Genomic DNA, 26,004 nt, shown 5'->3' on the forward strand with positions numbered 1-26,004 from the left:
ATAGGAGTTGGTAACACTCTGAGTTTCTCATGTTGATTTTCTAAACAAATTTTATTAAATGGATGTAGTATGTCTGTGATCATACTTTCACTGTAATAGAAAGTTCATTTGCCATTGTGGTCTTGACTAAGTGACCGTGTCTGTGTCCATTCTTCCTATAGTTAGAAGCCTTGTTGATGAGCTCTTCTATAAGGACATTTGTTCACCTTATTATTCACATTATAATTGCTATTCTGCATTCCCTGATCCTCTTTTCAGTGTGCTTTTAAATTTTATATTTTTTTATTTCTAGAATTGTAAACGCTATGAAGAAGGAACACTCATCTAGAAGTAATTTGTGTAATGCCTAGTTGTACTGGTTGTACTGTCGTTTTTAGGCTCTATTGAAAACTTTGTGAGAAATTAGGTCACGTTAAAATACACACTGTTTCACAGAATCACAGAATGGGTTGGAAGGGACCTCAAGGATCACGAATCTCCAACCCCCCTGCCACATGCAAGGCCACCAGCCTCCCCATTTAATGCTATACCAAGCTGCCCAGGGCCCCATCCAATCTGGCCTTGAACACCTCCAGGGACGGGGCATCCACAACCTCTCTGGGCAGCCTGTTCCAGCACCTCACCACTCTCTCTGTAAAGAATTTTCCCCTGACATCCAACCTAAATCTCCCCTCCCTCAACTTAAAACCATTTCCCCTCGTCTTGCAGTTATCTACCCTTTCAAAGAGTTGACTCCCCTCTTGTTTATAGGCTCCCTTTAGGTATTGAAATGCTGCAATGAGGTCACCCCACAGCCTTCTTTTTTCCAGGCTGAACAAGCCCAGCTGCCTCAGCCTGTTGAAAAGTAACTCTAGAACTGAATTTGTAATGAACTTCCTGTAGTCGAGAAAACCCTTCAATTACAGTGTCAGTGGAAATGTTGACCAGTAAGTTGTTTTCCATTCTTTATGACTACTTCTAAGCAGAGAACAGAATTATTTAAGAAGTCTGTTCATTATGTGTTCTGGTTTAGAATGATCCAAGTTTCATTTTAGTCAGCTACACCAAGAACATGTAATACAGAATAGTTTAACTGACACTGTTGTGTCAGTGTTGTATACTTGCAACAGTATACAGTGTTGTATAAAAGCAAAAAATATAAAAATATAAAAATACAAATATAAAAAATTATTAAACATTCATCTATCAAGATTAGGGTGATTCCAGTTGCCTCTATAAATAGCTAGTCCAGAATGAATAAAAAAATTGAAACTATTACTTGGCTTCATAGGAGGTGAACTTGTTGTGACGTGTACTTAGATATTTTGCTGTTCATTCTCCATTCCATTTCATTTTGTGCCGTGCTTCTGAAGGAGACATACCTTCTGTAGCTGAAAATTCATTCTAAGTGAAACATGATGTAATCCATTATATAAACACATGTCAAATATTCCTTTCAGAGCATTCGATAACTTTCCATTTTAAGTTGGTTCTTTTAGTGCTAACATGGATTAAAATTCTTTTTGGGCATATTTAGCATTGCCACGTTTTTGCTGGACAGAAGTCTCAAATAAAAATAACAAAGCTTCATAAAAACAGAGGAAGGGGAAGTAGCAGATTTTTCTTATTGTCATTCCCATTGCAGAGTATCAGCTTACCAAAAAATAAAGGTATTTCAAATCAGAGAGGCTGAGATGGATTCAGAACTTTTGTCTATTAGACAGTAGAGAATCTAAACATTCACGTACATATCTGTAGGCAACAAGACTCCAGTAGTTCTGCTGCATATGGCATGAATTGTTTTCAAAAATCTTATGCTTTTCCATCCTCTTTGGTTTAATTTCAGTTACATTTTGTGCATCAAAAAATGTACTTTCATATTCTATCAACTTCGAAAGTTTAGTTTGAGTCATTTGAAAGTATCATTCTAATATAGGAGGACATGAAAAACTGTTTGGCAGGTGATCCAAATCAAGTTAAGGGAAGAGGAAAACCCGACATTTTAAGTGATAATTAAAGTGATAATTAAAAGAAAATGTTTGTTTGCAGAGGTCCCTTAATGTAACTGGTAATTTCAATAGTCAGGCTTTCTACTGAAATATGTATTTGAATACTGGATTGTTAATCTGCTAATAATTCAGGTGAATAAGGGATTTATGTATGATAATATCCAATACTGTTACTCTGTGATTTTTTTCCTAATTAATGGAATGGTGAAAATTGAATGATCTGAACTGTCTACAAAAGGCTTGTTGAACTTAGTTTAAATGAAGCCTTTTTGAGAATGTTTTACGAAATTTTATTGTTCCTATGGGAAGGAGAGAAGAATTCTAAAATGTGTAACATCGCTGTTTTATTGGTTGCGTGTTCTGATTTTAACCTGCAAAGGTTTTGATTTGGTCGTGGAAAATCAGTGTTGCTATTTTAATATTCAGTATTTAAAGAGTTAATTTCAAGGTGAGCTCTGTTCCATTCTGACACTGCAGAACAGGGGTGTTCCCTTGTGCTCAGCAGGGAGAAGTGCATTTCACAGGAATGCTTTCTCAGTAATCATTACAGATCACTTCTAAGTAGGAACTTTCCTGTGTTTTTTGAGGCAAATCAGTCTTTGTGAAGTGCAGCTTTGTTGTGCTGTATTCTCTGGAAGTGCACCCCTCGTTTGGCATGGCAGTAGTTTCTTCTGATGATGCAAGCTCTAACTCAGCTGATTAACTTCCTTGCAGAAATTGTCCTGCCAGTAAGAGGCGAGGCTGCTTTGGGGAAGGTTGAGATGGGGAATGCACTGAGAAAGTTTCAAAGCAAAGGAGGTGGTTCCAAATTGGAAGGCAGAGAGACCGAGAAGCAGAAAGAATCAACTGAGAGCAGATTAAAAAAAGGCACAGAGGAGAAAAAATCACAGAAAACAGACCATGAAGGTGAAGCCAATGGTTATTTAAACAGCAACCAAACAAGTGAAAGCCCTGAAGCCGGCCAGTCCTCCAGACTGCATGGAGCAGGGTCCCTGGCAGCTGGTGCTGCCCATTCGACTTCGCTTCCTCCGGCTGCTGCAAAACTGAAAAGTGAAGGAAATGAGTTATTTAAGAGCGGGCAGTTTGGAGAAGCTGTGCCCAAATACTCGGAAGCAATTGAATATGTCATCAGTGTCGGTAAGTGTGACACCTTACACTTAAATTTAGAATTGTTGTTTATGTGATTTGAAGGAACTGCAGATGAACTAACCTAGCCCATCCCTGGATTTTTGGCACGAGTTACTGTGCAGTGAATACTTAGTCATTTCCAGTAGAGGATAATTCACATAATACAAAGTGAGGAAGACGAGTGAAATATTCTTTTAACTTTCTCGGGACAGAGATGTTTGCATTTCTCAGTGTTTGAATAACTAAGTAATTCTAGGTGACATAAGAAAGGAAAGCTCCTTCTGGCTTTGCATCATGAGCAGACTGCATCGCTGCAGTACAACTTACTGTATACAAATGCTTTCATTCTTGTGTGTCATTTTAGTAATGGTCTTCGATTGTAATTGTAACTTCTTTTAGGAGAACGAAATCCAGATGATTTAAGTATCTTGTACTCAAACAGAGCAGCATGTTACTTCAAAGAAGGCAACTGCAGTGACTGCATTCAAGATTGTAACAGGTAAATTGCAACCTTCTATGCAGGGCAACAACATTCCTGATGATGATTAAACATTTTATGTGATATCTTATTATTGTACTTTGAATCCCTGTATAATCTGACAGATGCCTTTATTTGTTACGTAAACATTCATGTGAAACTTAGGGAAGGAATAACATCTAACTGACTTACAAGGCTTCTTGTATATACAAGTATGTGTAGAAGATTTGAGGATTTTATTATAACAGCAGGCTTCAGCAATGCTCACTCGTAACCTCTGTGTGCAATCATTTTTAATCCATAATTCTTATCATTGTGTAGGAAATTACTTTCAAGTGTTTGTGAGGTTCTCATGTCTGCTCTGTTTTGTGTTGTTTTTATTTTTTAAATACATATTCAGCTTAGCTACAAACAATGATTACAGTTAAGAAACTGAGCTAAAATCCTTCCTGCTTATTATGGCTTTTATGGATACAGGAATGAGAGAAGATCAGACACCTTCAATAACTTTCAAACACTGCCTTCAACTAAATTATTAGTGTATTTCCAGATGTCTTTTGTTATATTTTCTTAAATAGGGTTAGTAAGACCAAGGCTTAAATGGCCTAAAGAGTATATCTCAAGATGGTTGGGATACTTTAGATCTTTTTTTTTTTTTTTTTTTTGCATAGTTAAATGTGTATGTAACTTTATTAACTGAATATGCATAAATTCTGCTTGGCAAAAAAAAAAAAAAAAGTTTCGTAGAAATTTCATCTGAAAAAATTGATTTGTTAACCACATTTGTTAAAGGAGATGCAGGATCATGGACAGCTGTCTGATAACAGATTTACACAGAGGTGGTGACACAGTGGAACAGGTTGCCCAAGGAGGCTGTGGATGCCCCATCCCTTGAGGCATTCAAGGCCAGGCTGGATGTGGCTCTGGGCAGCCTGGTCCAGTGGTTGGTGACCCTGTACATAGCAGGGTGGTGAAACTAGATGATCTTTGTGGTCCTTTTCAACCCAGGCCGTTCTGTGATATACGATAAAACAAGATGGCATACATAACAGCCAACAGATAACTCAGAAGTTTTCTATTATAGAAGAGTTCAGCCAAAGTCAATAATGCAGTGATTTTGGTTTTTATATTCTTACTGACTGAAAGCTTATTTTCTCATTATTTTATCCCGGTGTTTTTAATCTGGTGCATATTCAAGAACAAGTGATGCCTACTAAGCCTAACAGAGGTGGAAGTAATGTAGAAGCTGAGAGGCAGAACTGCCAAACTGCAGAAAGTAGGCAATGCCAGTTAAATTTACTCTAGGCTACACAATATAAGGGATGATTTCCAAATAAATTACTTGATTTAATCAAGTGAAACTTGATGTAGTGCTTATGTTTGTGACATTAAAAGTATACAAATGTATTGGACATCTACTAAGTTTTAGCTGCATAAGGCTTAAAGATTTCTGAAAAGCCATCTGTTGGATCACTCTTTGTCTCAAGTCTCTGATTTGGATATTTCTTGTTATTATGAGCGAAACAGGGCTCCTATACTAACTTCATTTTCCCTAATTTAATATGGTGGTGTGACTTGTTTTGTGAATGTGTTATCTTTATATTCTGCTCTGGGAAGAGAGTTTTGCATTCCCACCAAAGCTATCTTTCAAGGGATGTCTTACACTCCAAATAATAATTGTGATTTTTCTGTCATTCTAAATACTAGGAGCCTGAATATTCTGTTAGTTTTTGTGTTAGTTACAGAATGGGGAGCATTTTTTGCAAAGTTTTTTAAGAGCTGTGACATCATATGTTTTTGTATTTTTCAAATGCCTTCATTAAGATAAGGAAAGTTGGAATGTTGGTATGCTTATGAAATAGAAATTGGAAATCTTTGTTCCAGAGATGGTTGTTTCTCTAGTTTTACGGAGGAGTGATGGTGAAAAGCTAACCTAACAGCCAGGATGGCCAATAACATCCTGGGCCATACAGAGAGGAGCATAGCCACTGGATTAAGGGAAGTGATTATCCTCCGTTCTCAGCACTTGTTAGACAGCAACTATGTTGTGCTATTGTGTTGGATTTTGGTTTCCCTAGTACAAGAAAGGTATTGATCAACTAGAATGAGTTCAATGAAGTGTCTCTGAGGGGGCTTTGGGCTTTTGGAACACTTGCCTGGAGAAACAGAGGGAGCTGGGTTTGTTCAGCTTGAAGAATGGCTTTGAGGGTTCCTAGCAGCAGGCAGCCAGGACCTATGAGGAGATCACCCAGAAGGTGGAACCTGATTCTGGCAGTGTACTGTAGGAGGGTAAGTGACAGCAGGCAAAAACAAACCCAAGAGGTTCTGACTGCACATTGGAAGAAAAAAAACATTTCCCAGTGGGGGACAATGGGATATTGTGACAGGCTGCCTGGGGTGGTTGTGCAGAAATTTCCCTGGAGGTTTTCAAAGCCTGACTGGATAAAGCTCTGAGCAACCTTTGTCTGATGTCAGAGCTGACTCCACATTTAGCAGGTCAGATTAGAGACCTTACTGAGTCTGAATTAGCTCAGGATTCCATGACATCTAATTGCCCAAACTTACACTAATTTAAGTATTTTGGTGTTTATCTTTTTGTCTTATTAGCAAGAATCAGTCATTAGTAAAAGATAATATTTAATTGATAAAGCTTTTGTGGCTTCATCAAATTACTGGCAAAGCACTTGATGTTCAGAAGTTCTGATTGTACAGTATCAGGGATTGAGGCACAAATGAATAAGACAGGCAAAAACCTAGAAGGCAAAAGTAGACAGGGATACATTTGTTTTTCATTAAACGTATTTTTACATGAATATTTTCACATAATGAAGAAGAATTAAAAGTTGTGTAGGCAAAAGCACAATGGACCTGAAATTCCTGTAGGTCTAGGCATGACTTGAGAAAAATAACAGCTGTTATTTTGTTACTTTCATCACCAGGAAAGGATTAGTTCTGCAGGTGGAAGATGTGGATTTGAGTCGAGTAAGTTGTAGTAAAGCTGTTTCTGAACTGCATTTCATTTAGCGCTTATAGATAATAAGCCCTAAATAATAATCAACAGTATCTTCCTGGGTTTTATTACTGTAAGTCAAATCTGAAATCACACAGTTGTTCCATATAGTTGTATATATAACAAAATAGTTGTACTACTGTTATTTACTTTTTTCTGCTTTAACATCATATCTCTATTGTTTTTTCCAGAGCTCTGGAGCTTCAGCCATTCTCCCTCAAGCCTCTCCTACGACGAGCAATGGCATATGAGTCTATGGAGCGGTATCGACAGGCATATGTTGATTACAAAACAGTTCTACAAATAGACAGCAGCATACAAGCAGCAAATGACAGTATAAATAGGTAAATGCACTTTGTACATTTTCTACACATCAGTCCAAATAGAGGAATGTAGTTCAGTTTTGCCAGGGAGTTCGTCCTTTCTGCATTTATCCCACAGCAAGGTCATCACAACTAGTATGTTAGAACTAGAGGACTGGCTGTTTAATTTTGTTGTTTTCCCACAGCTTAACAATTGCATTCTGCAGCACATTTTTCTTTTAAAATTATAATATTAAAAGACTTCTGGTTTTTTTTTGGACTGGCACTCCAACTTCTTTCCTAACTTGTATTTGATATCATGTAAAGCTATATTTTAAGTCCATACCTTTTCTCGGATGTTTCTGTTTCCTTAATTTACTAGCACTCTTTATGTGGCAACTAAGATTTATGTTAGGTGTGAATTCTTCAGTATGCTGCAGTTGTGCACTGGAGCAGCTTGTTGCAGTGATTGGATACAAAGCTTAAGAGATGTAAAAAAAAAAAAAAAAAAGGAAAATAACAGATTGCTTGGAGATACATTACAAAATCTTATTGTAAGATACTATATATAATCGTTCATTATTATGATAGTGTTTTTACAATTTTATTGTCATTAACATGTTGAAAGTATATAAGTGCACAAATGACAGGATTTTCATGTTGATTTTCTTTCCTTTTCCTTTGATTGGACAAAAACTACTTAGGAAAGCAAAACAGACATTAATTGTAGAGCAGGACCCCGTGTTCCTGCAACTTTTTGTGATGGAATCTAGTACTTTCCTTCTTAAGGCAAGGTCATGAGTGTCTATGTTTCTCTTTATACTTCAGTGAAGAGGCAATAATATTTTTAAGTTCTGCTCATTTAAGAAGAGACGTCCAAAGGATATCATGAAACTTTACTATCTCCTCTTTGTAGTCATATTTTTGATTACACAACAAATTGTCACTGATCTCCTGTATCTGCATTAATAATAGACTGTTTGGTTTGGTGAAGTAACTTCCTGTCTTGGTGTCTCTACAGCTTATTAGACTTATTATACCCCTTTTTTTAAAAATCTTCTTGGCTTATTTATCTGCAGGTATTCTTTTTTTGTTTTTTTCTGACAATGACTTGTAACTTGCTTAGTAATAAGCTTATTTCCTTCTTTTCCCTTAACATTCTTCCTTTTCTCCTCTCTAGGCCTTCCTTATGTTTTTAGCTTCACTGCTCATTATTCTTTCCTCCCTGGCAACCCATCACCTTATTTCAGCTGCTTCTTCCTTCTTCTCTTCTCTTCTGCTGGTAATTAATTTTTGCTTGCAAATTCTTACTTTCTTGAGCATAGACCTCCTGCATTACTGAACTTTTAGTATAAATTATTTTTGAGTATTTTATCACTTGTAAATTAACCTGTAATCAATGACCAAACTATCAATTTTTATTTCCAAAGTGATACACCTTTAAAAATGAGTTTTAACAAAGAATTGTAGGTACTGTACAGCCCTTTAGCTTAGTGGGACAACCTCAAAATAGATCTTTAAATTTTTTAGAAACGCCAGGTCTTAACAACCTGCTTTTACTGAAAGATTTATTTGTTCTTGAGTTTCTGGAGAAAACTGGGTGGTGATTCTGTAGGAAACTGGAAAACCTCATCTTTCTACTTCTGTCTGAAAGTGGGCTCACTAAATCTTGTTAAGGCTCATCTCGCTATGTTTACTTGCTAAGCAGGCTTTCAAAAACTCTTAAAACCTAAGAGCTGTTCAGTCTGATATTTCAGATTGTTCTCATGTTAAAAATAAGTAGAATTTTTAAGATAGAGCCTTTACCTGCCATTTTACAACCAAAGTAAAATAAGAAAGAAAGTATTTATTTTTCTGAAGAGTCAGCTGAAAACAAGCATAAAGAATTGTGTGTTTATCATGGTTAGATGATTTTCAATTGTGTCTTTCATGCTGGTCAGTATGTTCATGCATTTCCATTTATTAAATTGAAATGTCATTCCACTTCTCTCAATTCTCAACAGAATTATTCTGTTATTTTCTATGAGAAGAACCAGAAAAAGAAATAATTGACTTTTTAATATAAAGTGTACAAAGTGTTCTCTAATAACATTACCAGAGTAAATCTTAGGGCAGTCTAACTTATGATAGTGTGTCATGTTTTTCTTAACACTTGCATTCAAATGATGCTTAGAAAAAAACCTAAAGCTTTAGTAGAATAAGAACAAAACAGAACTTGCACAGATTTCTCTGTTGCCCTATAAAATACTCCTTATTAATCACCCAGATAGAGGAAAGCCCTGGAAGGGTATATGCAGTTAATACAAAGAAAAATGTTCTTGTTCACTTGGAAAACAGATTAAATAGCTAGATCATACACAGAATATCACATTTTGTAGTGTTAAGAACTTATTTTCAATACCAGATGGTATGTTTCATGCAGCATATAGCATGCATGTTTCATGCAACATAGCTCATAAAATCATGCATTATACAAACAGTGTTTTTATTCTGTATTATTTTTTAAAATGCTGTGTTAATTTCTGTTTTACAATCAGTGTCTGCCTACTCTGCTCAAGTTGTCCCTACTTGAGCACGGAAACTGAACCAGATGAATCCAGAGATCCCTTCCAACCTTAACCAGACTGTGATTCTATGAAATAATATTAGAAGTGCTGCTTCTTGTATTGGTTCTTCTTTTGGATCCTAATAGGAAAATAGTTTGGTGCCAGCTGCTTTGGCTCCAGCAGGTGTATTGCACTGAGGAGTTTTTTTACTTTATAGCCATTGTTATTGAAACTTTTATAAAGGAAAAAAACAAGGAAGGAAACTTTATCTGGGTTATTCATGCTCATTTTGTCTCATTTGAGTCACATTTAGGGTTACTAGATTTTATTTTATTTTTTGGCAGATAATTAGCATAGGGTGTCTTCTTGCACTACATTAGATAGAAATGCATCTAATATGCAAATTCCAATTTATTGATTTACAGAGTATCAATTTGACTTACTTTATTATTTTGAAAGCTTTCCTTTGCTAAGTAGACCTCAGACTTGCTACCTCTTGGCTCCTAAATTCATGTTGATACTAGAAGGCTTTTATATCACTTATATTATTAGCATTCTCATCATATGTTAATATTTGCTTGATTGGGCATTTTTTTTGTTTGTATGTTTGCTTTTTAAATCACTACAAAAGTTGCAAGAAAACCACGACTCCTTTACTCATATTTGTTTAGGTCTTTCTCCAAAACCTATCACAGCAATGGGAAACTCCTAGTTAACTGTATTCTGTATTGAACCCCTCGTGTGTAGAAACAGATGATCTGTAATCTATTGGTTAAAGAGAGCCTGAACAGTTTGAATATACTTTTCTTTGCATTTTTAAATGGCGATGAAGAATAATCCAGTGAAGAATTTCTGACTGCTGTAAGAAATGTAATTTAGTAAGTAATTTGTGAGCTGCACTGGTTGTTCAGAAAATATTTTTGTGAGAGATAATTGTGTTTTGTTTGACATGGGCAAATTTAGGTACCATGCTTATGTCTCAGGATGTTGTATTTTACTCTTGTTTCAGATAACACCAATGAGCTACTGAGATGTAGCTCATGCATAGATGTCTGTTTCCCTTCCCCTTCCCCCCTTTCTTTACTGCATGTTTGAGGCAGCACTTAGAGCTTGATTGCAAAATCTGACATTTGCTTTTATAGATCTGGCTGATGTCATTGTCCTGTCTCTTACATACGAGCATAAGTACTCTCATTTAAAAAGGGAGAAAGTCTGAATCAAATAAATAAATTCAGTAGTATTGACTACCAAGACAGTTTTGTTGTTTTTTTTTTTTTCAATAATCTTAAGGATAATTGTTCAGTTTTGTGTGGGTAGTTTTTTTTTTTATTTTTAATTGGAACATTGTATTATTTAATTTGTAAGTTATTAAAGCGTGAATTAAATGTATGAAGAGTCGTGTTGATGGGGCTTTTCCTTTTCAGAATAACGAAGACTTTAATTGATCAAGATGGCTCTTGTTGGAGGGAAAAACTGCCACCGATTCCAGTTGTCCCTGTTGCTGCTCAGCTACACAGGTGGGATGGAGGCAACTTTACTTCAGAGGTTAAGCCAAGAAGTCCCACAGATATCAACAAAGAAGAACAGTTGCAGATGAATCGTATGTATAGCTAATGCAAATATGTATGTACTAGAAAATACGTTTATCCAAAAAATGGAATGCAATTAAATATAGTAAAGAAAGGACTTTAGAAAAATATTTATTGGAGAACTTTGTGAAAAGTCAAATTAGCTGATCTTTTATGTGACTAGGTTTGATGCACCTTATAGAGCCACAGTTATGGTAAATTTTTTTGGAGGCCAAATGATGCAGTGTAGTTTGCAGCATGTCATTTCTAAGGTGATATAAAATATAGCAGAAATGCTGATCAGCAGTGTATCGAGTCCTATCACAAGTGTCACTGGTTTCCCTGACCTCATCGTACAGCAACTAGAACACTTCTCTCCCCCCCCAGAAATAAACTAGACAGAAACCCAAGTAAGTATCATAACCAGCTGCATAATCTGTAGCCATCATTTAATTGTTAATAAAAATATCACTCAGCTGTTAGAACAGAACAAGTAGGCTTCTATGTGGCCAGCATGTAGTGAAGCGGACTACGAAAGAAAAATTCTGATTTTTTTTTTTACTACAGAATTTAATTTCAACAGTGGCCATTCAGTAAGCGCTCTTAAGAAATGTTGGTTCAGAGACTTTTCATATGCACTGAGTGCTTACCTCCCGTTAGGACACTTTCTTCCCTCTGATTTTTTCTTTTTGGTGGAGTTTTCATTTTTCTTGCTTCAGTAAATCAGGTGAAGGAGCCTCTCCAATTCTGCTCTTATTGATATTAAATCCTCTTGCAATGGCCTTAGCTATATCATTTTTGAATCTTCCTTGACTGTTCATTATGGTTAAATAAGGTTCCCTTATGTGTTTTATGATTATATAAAGAAAATTAGCACTGAAGATCACAGAATCATAGAATGGCCTGAGTTGAAAAGGACCGCAATGATCATCTAGTTTTAACCCCCCTGCTACATGCAGCATTGCCAACCACCAGACCAGGCTGCCCAGGGCCACATCCAGCCTGGCCTTGAATGCCTCCAGGCATGGGGCATCTATATCTATGTTTGTTTAACAGAGAGAGGAGAACACAGCACATAATTACGTTGTAGAGAGACCACTCTACAATCAGTTACTGCATACCTTCAAATAATCTGTACTCTTGGGCACTATAGATTTAAAGACCTTAACACTATCAGAAAGGTCATCCTTAAACTTATTTGTGCTTGATGTAGAGCAACAGACAGCTTACACACACATGCATTTATGATAATCTGACATTTTTCTTGAGAATTAAGTGTGGTTCTGGAAAACTTGAATGGTGTAGTTTATGAATAATTTGAGTAATAGCATATGTAGAACAATGGCCGTGCTACAGGAACTTAGTTTTTTGTTTAAGGAAAGTGAAGGATGTCAGTGTATATTTTAAGCTCAATTAAATTCATAAAAGTTTTACTCTATTTTTTAAAATGTCCAATGGCTGAAGCCATTTCCATTAGTTGTGCATATTGTTACTGATTTATCACTTAAGGATTGGACAGTTTAGCACTTATTTTTGAAATGAAGTAGAAAACTGAAATTTTACACAAGTGTGTTGCTATTAAGAAAATTTGGAAGCTAAGCTTTTATATTCATGCTGCAGGGCTTTTGCTGTTATTAAGGAGTTTGTTGCAATTTGTTGGGGTTTTTTATTTCATTTTAACTTAACTAGGAAGGATTAAATTTACCTCTCTACAACATCATATAACTTTGCAAAGAGAGATAATTTGAAGATTATCATAAAGATGCAAAGATAGCAATTCCTTAGGTGATGTTTAATGTGTTCTGAAACTTTACTGTTAGCCATCGCTGTCTCCACAGAGCGTGTTCTGTGGGATTTTGATATAAAACACTTCTTAGTCTACTTCAAGGGACATGAAAGTGCAATCAGGCTTGGTTTTCCATAGCAAACATTAAAGTTGTGGTCTAATCCAGAAGCACGTGCAACAAATGGTATGGAAGGAAAGACAATTATGAAAGAACAAAGCATTTATATATATATATCACATCACATATATTTTTATATATATATATATATATAAATGCTGTATGTTTGGTGTTTTCCAGTTACTTGAAACATCTTTATCATAAAAGTCACTAACGGAATATTGTTGATGTCTCACTAACCCCAGTGATGTGATTGCCACTGTCGGTTTAACATAGATATTGTGATGGATTGGTTGCTTGCAGAAAGAATATTAGGTAACATAATGGCCTTTTGGGTGTGATGGTGAAGATCTAGAAGGCTTTTAATGCTACTGATTACATTTCCACCACTGTAAATAGAGCCAGTATTTCAATGGTTCATCCCTCTGTGCCACAAAGAGCAGGTTGACAGGAGAAGATAAAAGTAGAGTTGTCTGTTGCATTCACATTATTTTCAGCAAAAATAGTTACCTTGGTGTATTGGAAAGAGTGTGTTATGTCAAATGCATGTATGTATGTTCATTCCTTCCTTAGAGCAGCAGGAAGATGTGGGACAGAAATTGGAATGTGCAAACTGATAAAAATACTCCAGATGCCAGGCAGTTATTCTTAGTCTGGGTAGATTATTCAGTTACCTGTAATGAACCAACCTTCTTATGTAACACTGTGATCCTTTTGTTATGCAGGTGAGAAAGCTGAGGAAAAGTTCAGGACATTAAAAAGTGAAGGGAATGATTTAGTGAAGAAGGGTAAATATGATGAAGCTGTAAATAAATACAGTGAATGCTTGAAGTTAAATACCAAGGACTGCACAATCTACACTAACAGGTAAAGATCTAAAATCTAACCCCACTTTGTGGGATAATAATGCTTACATTTTTGCACTGAAAATAAGAATTTTGCATCACTTCAACCACTTTTGGAAAAAAAACTGGGATTTTTTTTCCACTTGATGAGCATTTCTAATAACAAAACTGATTTTTGGTTAAACCACGTTGTCTTCCAAGCAGAGCAGGTATTAATGTCAGTGATATTTGTATAAGGATTTTAAGATGTATGTAAAATAACCATAGTAAAAGTTATAATTAACGTAGCATTTTGCAGAATTTTGTGAGAATACTGATTTGATATTAATTAAAAACTAAGGTGCAGTTGCAGTATATCAAATAGAGAGAATAATAATTTAGAGAAAATGTACATACTGAAAAGATAGAAATAGAAACTTAGTCAGACAGCAGCATTATTTTAAAGGTTGACCTAATTCTTTGGCATAATTCTTTATGCTGTAATCCTGTCAGCTTCCTCAAACTAAGAAGGATTTTACTAGGCCCAAACCTGAATAGGATACTTCAAGTAATAATTAGGTACAGAAAATGATATTGCTTATTTAATGTAGAGCATTTTTTTACCCAGAGTGGCTGCATAGAAATTAAGCAAAAATAGACTCTGCTTTTAAAGTACTTGTATACCTGCTTAGCTTCAAGCATTATTCATACCTGAATTTTAACTGGAATTGGCTCTAAGTCCATCAAGTGATGTCATTAATACTTACTGATTTTGATGTATTTAAGGAAGAACAGATGTACTGTAAGGAAAAAGAAAACCAACAACAGCACATTGATACTGTGTGAAATACTGTAATAAACATTACAGAGAGTCAGATGCTGAGGGCATTACAGTACACTAGAATTTACTTATATTGCAGTGTATTCTGTTTTTCTGTGTTAGAGCTCTATGTTACTTGAAACTGCATAAATATGAAGAGGCTAAGCAAGATTGTGATCATGTTCTTCAAATAGAAGATTCTAATATTAAAGCTTTTTACAGAAGAGCACTAGCATACAAAGGATTACAGGTGAGGAAAAAGAACATGGCAGGTATTCTTAAGTACTTCTAAACTTGCTTATCCTCTTCAAAGGCAATCAACAGGTAATTAAGTCAATGAATATAAGCAAAGTATGCAGTGCTGATGATGTATTAGTTTGTAAAGCATTAGGCATATATAGAATATAAATATTTTTTGAACATAAAAATCTGCACGTTGATTTACAATAATTTGAGAAAAGACAGGAATTTTGGAATAAATAAGCTTTGAATAAAGGCAGTTAAGCAGGTTTAAACTGTTACAATGTTCTAGTTTACTGCTGTGTGTCCCAGTCTATTTTTTTTTTTGTCAAGGTGTTCACTATATCTTAGCTGATTACATACAGATTCTCTTCAAATCTGTCTTCATCTGTTCAAACTAAAATCTCAAGCTGTCTTGTGGTATCTGCCATCTGCACGTTTTTGAGTGCTTGTCATATTAAACCAGGACTTTAATTATCTTCATTCTCTTCTACTTTCCTTCTCCAAACACATTAGAAATCTTTGTGATTTCCTTTCTCGCTCTGTGGGCAGTGTGGGGATTCAGCCTTTGCCTTTCCATCAGCACAATGAAGTTGTTGTCATAACATGAGGCACAGCGCTCATGGATTCTTTTAAAACTGAGCACCTAGGGACTCTCAAGATGGTTTGTTTGGGGCAGATGTAATACCTTCGTTACGGCCAGGGATGAGTGAGTCATAATACTAGGGAAAGCAACACAGGTGATCTGGGATTGACAAATGACTCTGTAACAAAAGATAGTAAGAGCTAAATGCATCTATTTTGTCAAGACATAAGTAAGCTGGAAGGTGTTATTTGTTTATAAATACATCAGTATTTACATCACAAAAGCTGCAGTGGAATTTAATGATTTTTATACACTCACTGAAATATAGTTAAGGAAAGATCAGGATAAAGATGGTACTTGTTTGCTGATTTAGGTCTACAACATAGGATATAGGACTGGACTATACATCCTACACCTGATAGCCCAGGATGCAGTTTAAAACCTAGGAGGACTGGTTGTTTGCTGACCATTGTGATCATTGTCAGAAGTCTGTTCTGGAACCTCATTTCTCTGTGGTAAAGTTAGCTCAAATAGTAGCTGTTTGCTACTGTAGAAGGCTATACTATAAGAAGGCCAGCTGTCCCCTTGCTGCATTCAGTTTGCAAAATTCTGGTTCTTTAACTCTTCTTTCATGATACAGCAAACCTTGGTTCACTTACAGACTTCCTACAATTTCTCTGCACCTTGCATGCAATTAATTGGTATTGAAAATATCCTGGATAGAAAAGAGAATGTCTGTCTTTTGCACTGGTGGTTTCATAACTGTTAAGATGCTGAGGAAAGATGTCAACTGATGATGCAACAGCGGATTGGGTTTTTAGGGTTTGTTTTCCTTTTCTGTGATAATATGACCCTTAATAACCTTAAGACACTGATTGAGTGGCTCCCTCACTTTTCTGTGCGCAGTCTGTTACTATCTGCTGTTATATGTTATCCTTATTTTCAGTATTCAGCCCCCAGGGTAACTTGGTTTATTCCATGTGGTATTTTAGCCTTCCTCACAACTGATACTGCTCTGAACATTGTCTCTCCGGAAAATTTAATATAAAAATGCAGAATGCTGAAAGTCAAATCTTGAAATGGAAGCATTAAATAAATGACAAGACTGATTCTGGAAGAATTGTGTCCTAATGTCACTCTATCTTTGTATTGGTCCTTCTGTAGTTTATCCTAGAATTCATCATGTAATCTCAGTTTTCCCAAGTATAACCAGGAATTTTCTTATGTCAGCCCATTTGAGATGAGCTATTGCAGTGATGCCCAGGAAGTTAAGGAATAGTTTTAATTTTAGTTTAATTTGGCCTGCTGTCAAAATATGCAAACTGTTGATGGAGTTGCATTGAGAAGGTATTAAAATGTTAATTATGCTTAAAAGCAGCAATCTCCAGTAATCTATTTTCTAATACAGGGAAATATTTTTCAGAGCATAAATTAATTCATAGTATATATTTAATATGAAAGTATTTAGTGAGAAAGTATTCAAACTCATCCTTGGCTTCCTTTTTTTCTTCCTTTAAAAATTACACTGCATTTAGATTATTTTTGTCTATTTAATGTCAGGATTTCAGCATTTCTATTTCTCTTAATAGTAAAAGACAATACCATAATTGTAATTTATTTTTCCTGTGATGTGTTTATGAAAAAAAAATATATTTTCCCTTTTACTTACAGAACTATCAAGCCAGTGTCGATGATCTCAAGAAATTACTTCTAATAGATCCAAAAGTTCTTGAAGCAAAAAATGAACTAGAGGAGATAACCCAGCTGCTCAGCATTGCCAGCGTTGCTGTCGCTGACTGTCAACAAAAGCAAAGGAAGAAAATAACCATACAAGAGGTACATCTGTTCATTTTTACAAGCAGGCAGTACAGAAGCCATACATTTGAAAACATAATACCAAAGCATTTGGGTTTTAATTCTTAGCTCTATACCTGCTTTAGGCGGAGTTGTGTTTTTAACATATTGGAGGGTGCTCACATATAATGTGTTCATCATCCACTCTGTTCTGCAGTAAAGCTTTGCATGCACTGAGGTGCATTCAGAACCACAGCAGAAGTGAAAAATGTACATTTAGACAGCAAGAAACTTCAGCATGTGCTCCTTGTAATTAAAGGCTGCTTAGATTTTGAAATAGTAATTTTACAGAATAGGGCTGTCCAAGAGGAGTTTTGCTTTTGAAGTCTGAGCTATTCTGGCAACCTCTGGCAAAGGTTGTTAGCAACTTGCCAGCTGTTCTTGTGCTGGTAGTACAGCTACTGGTGTGAAGGATGAAACGAATGGTATGGATAAAAATGCAGAGTCTGGCAGAAGAAATGCATGTTTTTACATTATGCATTGGATCAAAATAATATCTTTCCAGAGTTTTTTGAATTAAGTCGTGAAGGGATTTTCTCAGTCACCTGATGTTTTCAATTGTAATTACGATGGTCCTTTAAGAATGTTTTTTTTTCCCCTTTCCTGTTTAAAATATATAGTTTCCAGTCTATGCTATTAAACTGAGGCTGTAATTTGGATTGTGCAATTTCAAAATGATGGTGTAATGGAAATGGTGGTTACTAACACAGCAACTTGTTTTATTGATATACTTCCCAGTTTCACAAGTTTGTAGGATTTTATGTAACTGGTGTAAGCTGGGAATAGTGTTAGTTGAGCTGTGAGTTGTGACAGAGGGATTGAGAGTGTTCAAAGGAGCTCGGGGCAGTGAATGCAGTGTTTGGAGACCTGCTGACTACATTACCAACAGTGGTAATTTGTTGCAGGGCTGGGGCAGGAAGCACTGATGTTTGCTGTTGTAATAGCGGCTGCCCCTTTAAGACAGCATTCCTTGTCTTACCTACATGGGAATGCCAAGAAAGCAGTCTGCAAAGAAAATGAAGGAAAATTTAATTAGAAAGAGATTTATCATTATTATTCCATTTTAATCAAGCTATAATTTTATAGAAGACAGCTAGATATCTCCCTTGATACTAAGGATTATTTAAAAATAAAGCAAAAGCTCTATAAGCCCAATGCCTGCAGAATGACTAAGCTTGCTTCCAGCACAGCAGTGTCATGTGTAGTGCTGCATCTTCAGACTTTTCCAAAAGCCTGACATGAAGCTTTTGGAGAGACCCTGTTCAGTGAGTTGTTTTGGTAGGTTTGTACTGAGTCCACAGCTCCTAAAAGTTTGAAGTGGACTTTAGTAAAAGTAGTTATGTAGTTGTATATGTGGTTGGCACTGCAACAGGTTGTTCAAAGATGTTGGTTGATGCCCTATCCCTGGAGACTTTCAAGGTGAGGCTGGATCAAGCCCTGGGCAGCCTGATCTAGCTGTGGTGTCCCTGTTCATTGCAGGGGAGTTGACTAGATGGCCTTCAAAGGTTCCTTCCAAATCTAGGGATTCTATGATAGTGGAACTCAAGGCTAATTTTCTAGCAGCTGATTGATGAAGCTCTGTACAGCTTGCAATCTGGGGAGAAGTGGGAATGCAGGCAGTTAGACCATGATGAGCCTTCTACTTCCACAGCAAGTCCATAAACAGCAGTCTGATGCAACTGCTTTGTGCCTGTACTATTCTGAAGTGAAAACAATGAAATAAAGCTGTAAATGAAAAGTATGTGGAAACTAAACTTCACTTCTGCTTAAGTTGTGTAACTTCACATTTAGAATATGTATTCTATCCCCAGCTCTCTCCCAGTGTGCTTCCTTTGTCTTTCTACAGTGGAATGCCAAGTAATGAAATGAAATACAAAATACAGACTTTTGACTAAGAAACCTTTAAAGATAAACAAGGGTTGTACCACTCTGGGGGGAAGAAGGACACAGAAGAACGTAGTAGCCTTTATGAAGAGTAAAGCTTATGAACAGAAGCCTTTGTGAAGAGTAAAATGCCAGCTTTAATTTAGTTATTGTTGAATATACACATGCAATGGATGGAATTAATGATTTGATGCCATTTCTTTTGTGAAGGTAACTGATGAACAGGAAGAGGGGCAGCTTGTGACATCAGAAGATATTGTGGCTGACAATGTTAGCTCTAAAGAAGCAGTTCAGAAGAGTGTGCCATCAAAGACCTGTGAAAAACTGACGATTTCTGAACCATCCAATGCCTATGACTTTGGTCAGATTGTAAATGCAGTGAACGCCAATAAGGATCAGTCTGCTTGTGCAGATCTTCTAACAATTACTGATCCAAAAAAACTGCCAATGCTGCTAAGTAACAAACTTGAAGGAGAGATCTTTTTGATTTTCATCCAGTCATTGGAACAATACGTCCTTGGAAAAGATCCTGGCCTTGTATATCAGCATCTTTTCTACTTGAGCAAAGCACAAAGATTTAAGGTAAGAATTTAGGTTAAATGAGTACTTACATCAAACAGAAATTTAGGAGTTTCATATTTCAGTAGGAAATGATTGCTATATTTCTGTCAAATGCTATGATTTTCAGTTGCTTGTGCTGACTATAACCTAAACTGTTTTCTCAGGTGGTGTTGGCTCTTCTCAGCAAAAATGAAAAAGAACAGGTTCAGCGACTGTTTGATTTGCTCATGGAAAACCAGAATCATCAATACTCTTTGGAAGAACTTGACAGCCTTAAAAAGGTGTATGAACTTTAAAACTTAAAGTTTATTTGTTTTGTGGTTAGAGTTTTAGAGTTGTCGGTTGTAAAAGATGTCTGTACAAACTCTGTAAACACGCATGGGTTGAAGTGGGTCTCTACATGGACTGTCTGAATTCTGTCTTATTTTGACAGCATACACATATTTAAAACTTGCTGCTCTTTTTTTCTATTTAGTTGTATACAATTTTAGTCTAGAATTCAATGCATGTCTTTGTGTTCAGTTATGGAGTTCGTGTTTGGCATCCTGATTTTGTTTAGACATGGAAATATCTATTTTGCATTTATATAGAGCATGAAATACCTTGGTGGTACAATAGAAGTACGCTTTCAGTCATCACTTGTTATATCACCTTGTGGGTTGTATGTGGTTAGGAAGCACCTTCAAGACAAACGGGTCCGTTAGCGATAGCTTTGCTATAAAAAATTTACAAGTATAAACATTTTTCAAATAAACTGCACAGCCCATCTGTTTCTTCGCCCCCCCAGCCTGTACAAAACAGATGTAAATATTTTTGGTGCTGTACAAAGATGAATGAATAATATATTAGCTTGTCATGGAACACTTTGGCTCAAAATAATTAATTATTTACTAAATGGGTCCATTTTTTAAATGACAAACGAGTAAGTTGTAGTGCACAGAGAATTTTGTTTTCTGTGTGCGTGGAAGGATTGCTGGTTTGCACAGCTTTTAAAGGAACAAACGGCTGCATCTAACAATTAAAATGTTTAACTCCGAGTCTGTAATCAGATTACTTAAAATACCAGCTATTGCTGTTTACAGACGTATTCATAAAGCTAAAACTAAGGCTAGTTAGTGGACCAGTAGGGTTTTTGTTTTCTTTCAGGCAGTACTTCTGTTTTATATTTCATTGTGACAAAGCTCCCTTTTTCAAGATGAAGTGTTAAAACTTTTCACATGGCCCAATGCCTTCTTTGCACATTTAGTATAAATTTTATCATACTCACAAGTGCTGCAGAAGTATCATTAAGGATGTTGTTCCAGCGAAATTTTTTCTCAGGTTAATTTAAAAAAATAAACGTCTTTTTCCTGAAAAGTACAATTTCTGGATTCTTACTTTTGCTTCTACCCTCTTTGAGCTTATAGTTCTGACGTGGTTTAGGAGTTTGGTTTTGAAGTAGAATACCAAAAGTGAAGTTTTTAATTCCTAAAACACTGTTAGCACAACTGATGGGTTTTCTTCTTAAACATCCTCTTCCTGTGAGGCAGCTGTGTATCTGAGAGAGCTCTGTAGCTACAGCCAATTGCACTGAGCCAACAAAGTGTCTGGCTGCTTCATTCTTCGCAAGGGCCAGGTATTGGTGGTCATTAATTTCTGTGATGGCGATTTCAATCATTCTAACTGTACCTTTGTATGTTCTGGGTTTGGATGGGGTGCTGGGCAGCCTGATCCAATAGTCAATGAGTGGCAGCAGCACTGCCTGTAGCAGGGGGTTGGAACCTGGTGATCCTTGAGGTCCTTCCAACCCAAGCCATTCTATGAGTCTATGTGTGCATAGTTTAGATTTGAGTGTATTTATGTTGGTTTTATTCATTTCATTATGTATTTAGAAAGACAATGCCCACTGAAACTGAATTATTTTACTAAATGGGATGATATTGCCTTCTATAGTACAAATACAGCTTTACTGCATTGATTAAACATATTTCTGCTGTGGTAGATTTTCTTGTTTCTGTAGGCAGAACAACTAGCCTGTTTTATAACCAGCAATGGAAATAATCTTGTTACATTCCTGTCATGGTGAGAAAATTTCCCGAATGCATCAGAGAAACGCTGAATGTCAGATGAAACAGAGGCAGACTCAGTTTGAAGCGGAAATGACAGAGATCAGCTGTAATTACCTCTTGAGCAGAAGTTCTAAATGAAGAACTGCAGCACTGTCTACAAATGAGCCCGCTATCCGGCTAGCAGAGGACAGCTGCCACCAGCTGCCATCACAGCTTTGTATCCCTGCAGTTCAGAGGCAGTCAGCAGAGACTGAATAACAAACGTCCCTTCATCTGAATAATCAGCACTTTGCTGGTCTTCTAAAGTGCAGAGATGAGCATTAGCCTGTCTCTGTTCAATGGACAGTGATATGGGGGAAGAGTGCTCTAAGAAGAAAGCTTAACCTTGGCCTGCTGCGGTGGGAGGAGGGGCCAGGGGAAGTGCAGTCCCAGAGTGGCAATAAGCACAGCAAGCAGCAGAGTGAAAACATTATCATCTAGTATCTGCACAATAACCAGCATGTGGTGAGTGGTTAGGTCATGGATGTGAATCCCTTGTTTTAGTGCAAGTAGAGAAGAAGCTGTTTTCTTCTCTTAAAGGAAGACTGCTGTGTTGGGAATAGGGCAGGCCATGGTACACTGCTGTTATTTTGCCCCTTCCAACATATTTTTGAAATTTTAGTGAAGTCGTATCCAAGTAAATGGATATTTAAGGCAAGAGGTGCTACGAGGGATGAGTGGCATCAGGTGTGTCTCTGCCAGGGCCTTCCACCACTCCTTTCACTCCTTCATAGTGTCACAGACAGCAGAAGCTGGCACAGGCCATACTCAAGGACCACTCTGCCAAGTGGTCTTGGAACCAGTGAAGCCAATGGAAGTTGTTCCTACCATAGAACTCTCTAAAGAAAACAAAAGGAAAAGGGAAAGAAAAAGAAACAACCACCAAACAGATATTTCCTCCCTTTTATCACATTAGAATTAAACACATTCTCCATTCAGTGCGTAGGAGTACAGAGATGTATTATTAGGCCACAAAGACACTTACTTCCAGTTGAGGTGGCTGTGAATTTTACGTCTGTTTTGGAGACAGGATGCAGAAATGGCCCTGTTGTAAAGCTGAGTCAATAAGACCCAGGGAAAGCAGTGCTGGGTCCTGGCTGCTCACTCTCTGTGCCTGCACCTGTGATTCAACCTCAGCACAAGGTAGCACACACCACTGCTGGCACCAGGCTGAAGCAAGCAGGTCAGACAACCAAGGACTTGTCCCTCAGCTGGCCTTGGAGACCAGACTCCTCCCTCTGTGTGTGTGCTCTCCAGCACATCCACTCACCTGCGCTGCATGAGAGCTTGCTCACAGTGGCACCCAGGGGAGTTCATTCCAGCTGCTCTTGCAGTTGGTGGGCCAGCTGTCTGTGGTCACAGGCGCAAGCAGAGTGCAGTTACCTTTTCTACAGCAGGGAGGGGTGATCTGGGTGTGCTGTTGTATGGCTATAGAAGCACAGCCAGGCTCATTCAGGTGCTGCAGGTCTTGCTGCCAGAACCTCATGTCTTTGGATTTTAAGAGCAGGTCAATATCTCAGTGCTTATTCACAGCACACCTTCAGCATCCTTGAACTCTATCAGAGAGAGTTCCTTCCCTTGGGGCACACTGATTAATTGACACTGCAAATTTTGCAGAACAAAACAACCCTACATCTTCAAAGGCATAGGATGGGGAGCAGAAACTGGAACATTCCTGCAGCATAGGAAATGGCTCAGAGCCACCAGCAGCTCTCAGGCACTTCAGGTATAACCTGATCAGCCTCCCACACAGCATCCAGCCAGGTGCCACAGCCAGGAGCCTCCAGTGGCACCCCAGGTGTTACGCAGGAGCTTCTCACACAACCCAACCTCTCTGTGTAACTCAGTCACACACGACTGTGCCATGATGCAGCTGAAGGAGCCCGGCTCCCTGTAGCCTGCCCACCTCCATCCAGTGCATGAAGCTATTGGAGCAGTAACTTCACCTGAATTGGAGGACAAGGGCTGGGGGCAGTTGCTCAGCACACAGCCCACAGGGTTCCCTCCCAGCAGCAGGGCCGGATGTGTTGTCACAGCCTCATTCTTGTGGCAGAGGACACCCAGTGACAGCCCAATGTGGGGCTGCTCCCGTATGCTGAACTCCAGTTTGTCCAAAAAAGTGATCTACGTGTTCTGGCCAGAACTGGGTTCAGTATCTTTTCCAATCACATCTTCAGGAGGTGGTTTCATGCCCTCCAAGAAACCTTCCCACCTCCTACACTGCTTCTCATTTCATGCCCTGATGTGACAGCTTTGGGGCACAGCAGGGCAGCAGGCTTGCAGCCAAGCCCAACAGCACAACTCTGCTCCCTTCCACGAGATGACCTGGAAACTCCTCATTCAGTGTAACACCCACTTCCCCCAGGCTACTACCTGTGTTAATATCCTTTATCTTTCTTGCAACCAGCACACCCCACACACCCACCCCAGCATCCCTGAATGGCTCCACACTGTCATCTTCTCTTCAATAAACCTACACCACCTTCCATCAATACACTAATAGAGCCTTTGCTCTTTTATAGACTCAAAACATTTCAATGCCACTGTAAGATTAAAATGTATGAGACAGCACTGTTTGGACTGCGTCACATATGAAGAGATACAAAATGAGTCAGCAGTACAGTGCTCTGCTAAAACAAGTTTTGCAACTCTATTAACTGCTTTAATGTGGAATATAAAATTACCAAAGATTATTTTGGAGCGACTGAAACTATACATTCTTTTGATAAAGCTTCTTCACCAGGAAAAAAAGAAATAATATATTTTCAATTTCCTGCACAGCAAAACTGAGGTACTGAGAGATTAAGTCAGGTTTAAATTCATAGAACAAAATGCAGCTCCAGTTCCCAGCTGCAAGCATCAGGTGGCATCACTGCCCCTCGGCATGCTCTCATCATTCCACAAACAGAGTGGAAAAAGCCAAAAGGAGCACTTTCAGAGCTGCAACAACTTTATTGCTATTGCACAAGGCAGATTCAAAACAACTGAACCAGATGCCAAAGGGGATGTTCACAGCTCCTGTTCTACAGCAAGGAGCAAAGAACTTCTGGCTTAAGGCAGCCCTTGGCAGAGGTCACAGGAGATCATGCAGAAATTGAACTTACTCCAAGATTTACAAACAGTGTGGCTTTGAAGTACACCACCAGCTGGACTGCATGTGGCACGGAACAGAACCATGAGTGGTTCAGCTGAGATGGTGGCAATTTTCTCCAAATTCATCCTCCTGCCTAAAGGAATCAGTTAATATTTCAGTTCCATTACAGAGAGCTTCTACACAGGCCTGAAAAATTGCATCAGGATTTCTGCACTGGTATTGAGATGAAAAGTAAATGCTTCACAGAATAGTAGTGATTGGAAGGGACTTTTGGGTACCACCCAGCCCAACCCCCTGGTACCGCAGCTCCCTGCTGCAGTCACACAGGAGAGTGTCCAGGCAGGCTCTGAGTATCTCCAGAGCAGGAGAGTCCACAGCCCCTGTGTGCAGCCTGCTCCAGTGCTCTGTCACCCTCACAGTAAAGAAGCTCTTCTCATGTTCTACTTTCTATCCACTGTCCTTTGTCCTGTTGCTGGGCACCACCAAAAAGAGCCTGGCCCTGTCCAATTAATTGACTCCCACCCTTCAGACACAAGGACTGATGTGATCCCCTCTCAGCCCTCCCTTCTCCGGGCTGAGCAGCCCCAGGTCTCACCCTTTCCTCATACAGGAGATGCTCCAGGCCCCACATCATCTTTGTAGCTCTCTGCTGGATTCTCTCCAGTAGCTGCCTGTCTTCCTTGAGCTGGAGAGCCCAAAATGGGGCACAATAAAATGTTTAGTTAATGCTGATCCTATTTCAACACATCACTCATTAATAACAGAGTACTGTAAAACTGTTCAAACTAGGAAAAAAAGAAAATTCAGAATGAAGTGCACACACACCCAAAAATACCCAATTCAAACCTTCCCACTAAATTCAGAATTCAGAGTACCCAAAGACAGAACTGCCCCTGTGCCTCACTGCCATTTCTAGGATACAGTCGGTTCCATTCATCCTCATTTCTATTCTCTCCTTCAACATCCACCATTGGAAACGTTTCAAAACACCAGAGACCTCCACCCCAAAGGCCACCAAACAAACACCAAATGTGGGGCAACAGAAGATGCCAGCAGTCGGAGCCAGAGAGCAGCCTGAGATCCGATGCGTTCCATAAGGCCGTCCGCATGCTGACAGGACCCACTCCAAC

At 38.1% G+C, this 26,004-nt stretch overlaps 1 protein-coding gene across 2 annotated transcripts in view; it reads left to right on the forward strand.

Moving 5' to 3' along the window:
• Nucleotides 1-23,148, forward strand: part of SPAG1 (sperm associated antigen 1) — a 42,011-nt gene extending 18,863 nt beyond the window's left edge. For both annotated transcript variants that reach the window (XM_031591063.2, XM_090137841.1), the window contains exons 11-19: nucleotides 2,703-3,125; nucleotides 3,516-3,615; nucleotides 6,796-6,948; nucleotides 10,877-11,052; nucleotides 13,650-13,791; nucleotides 14,692-14,818; nucleotides 17,066-17,230; nucleotides 19,343-19,714; nucleotides 19,858-23,148. In XM_031591063.2, coding sequence (XP_031446923.2) covers nucleotides 2,703-3,125; nucleotides 3,516-3,615; nucleotides 6,796-6,948; nucleotides 10,877-11,052; nucleotides 13,650-13,791; nucleotides 14,692-14,818; nucleotides 17,066-17,230; nucleotides 19,343-19,714; nucleotides 19,858-19,989 — 1,790 coding nt within the window. In that variant the 3' untranslated portion in view covers nucleotides 19,990-23,148. The remainder of the gene's footprint in view (nucleotides 1-2,702; nucleotides 3,126-3,515; nucleotides 3,616-6,795; nucleotides 6,949-10,876; nucleotides 11,053-13,649; nucleotides 13,792-14,691; nucleotides 14,819-17,065; nucleotides 17,231-19,342; nucleotides 19,715-19,857) is intronic.
• Nucleotides 23,149-26,004: the final 2,856 nt, after the last annotated feature.

Source organism: Phasianus colchicus, chromosome 3 (genome assembly GCF_987193195.1).
Source record: "Phasianus colchicus chromosome 3, bPhaCol1.hap1.1, whole genome shotgun sequence".
Lineage (NCBI taxonomy): Eukaryota > Metazoa > Chordata > Aves > Galliformes > Phasianidae > Phasianus > Phasianus colchicus.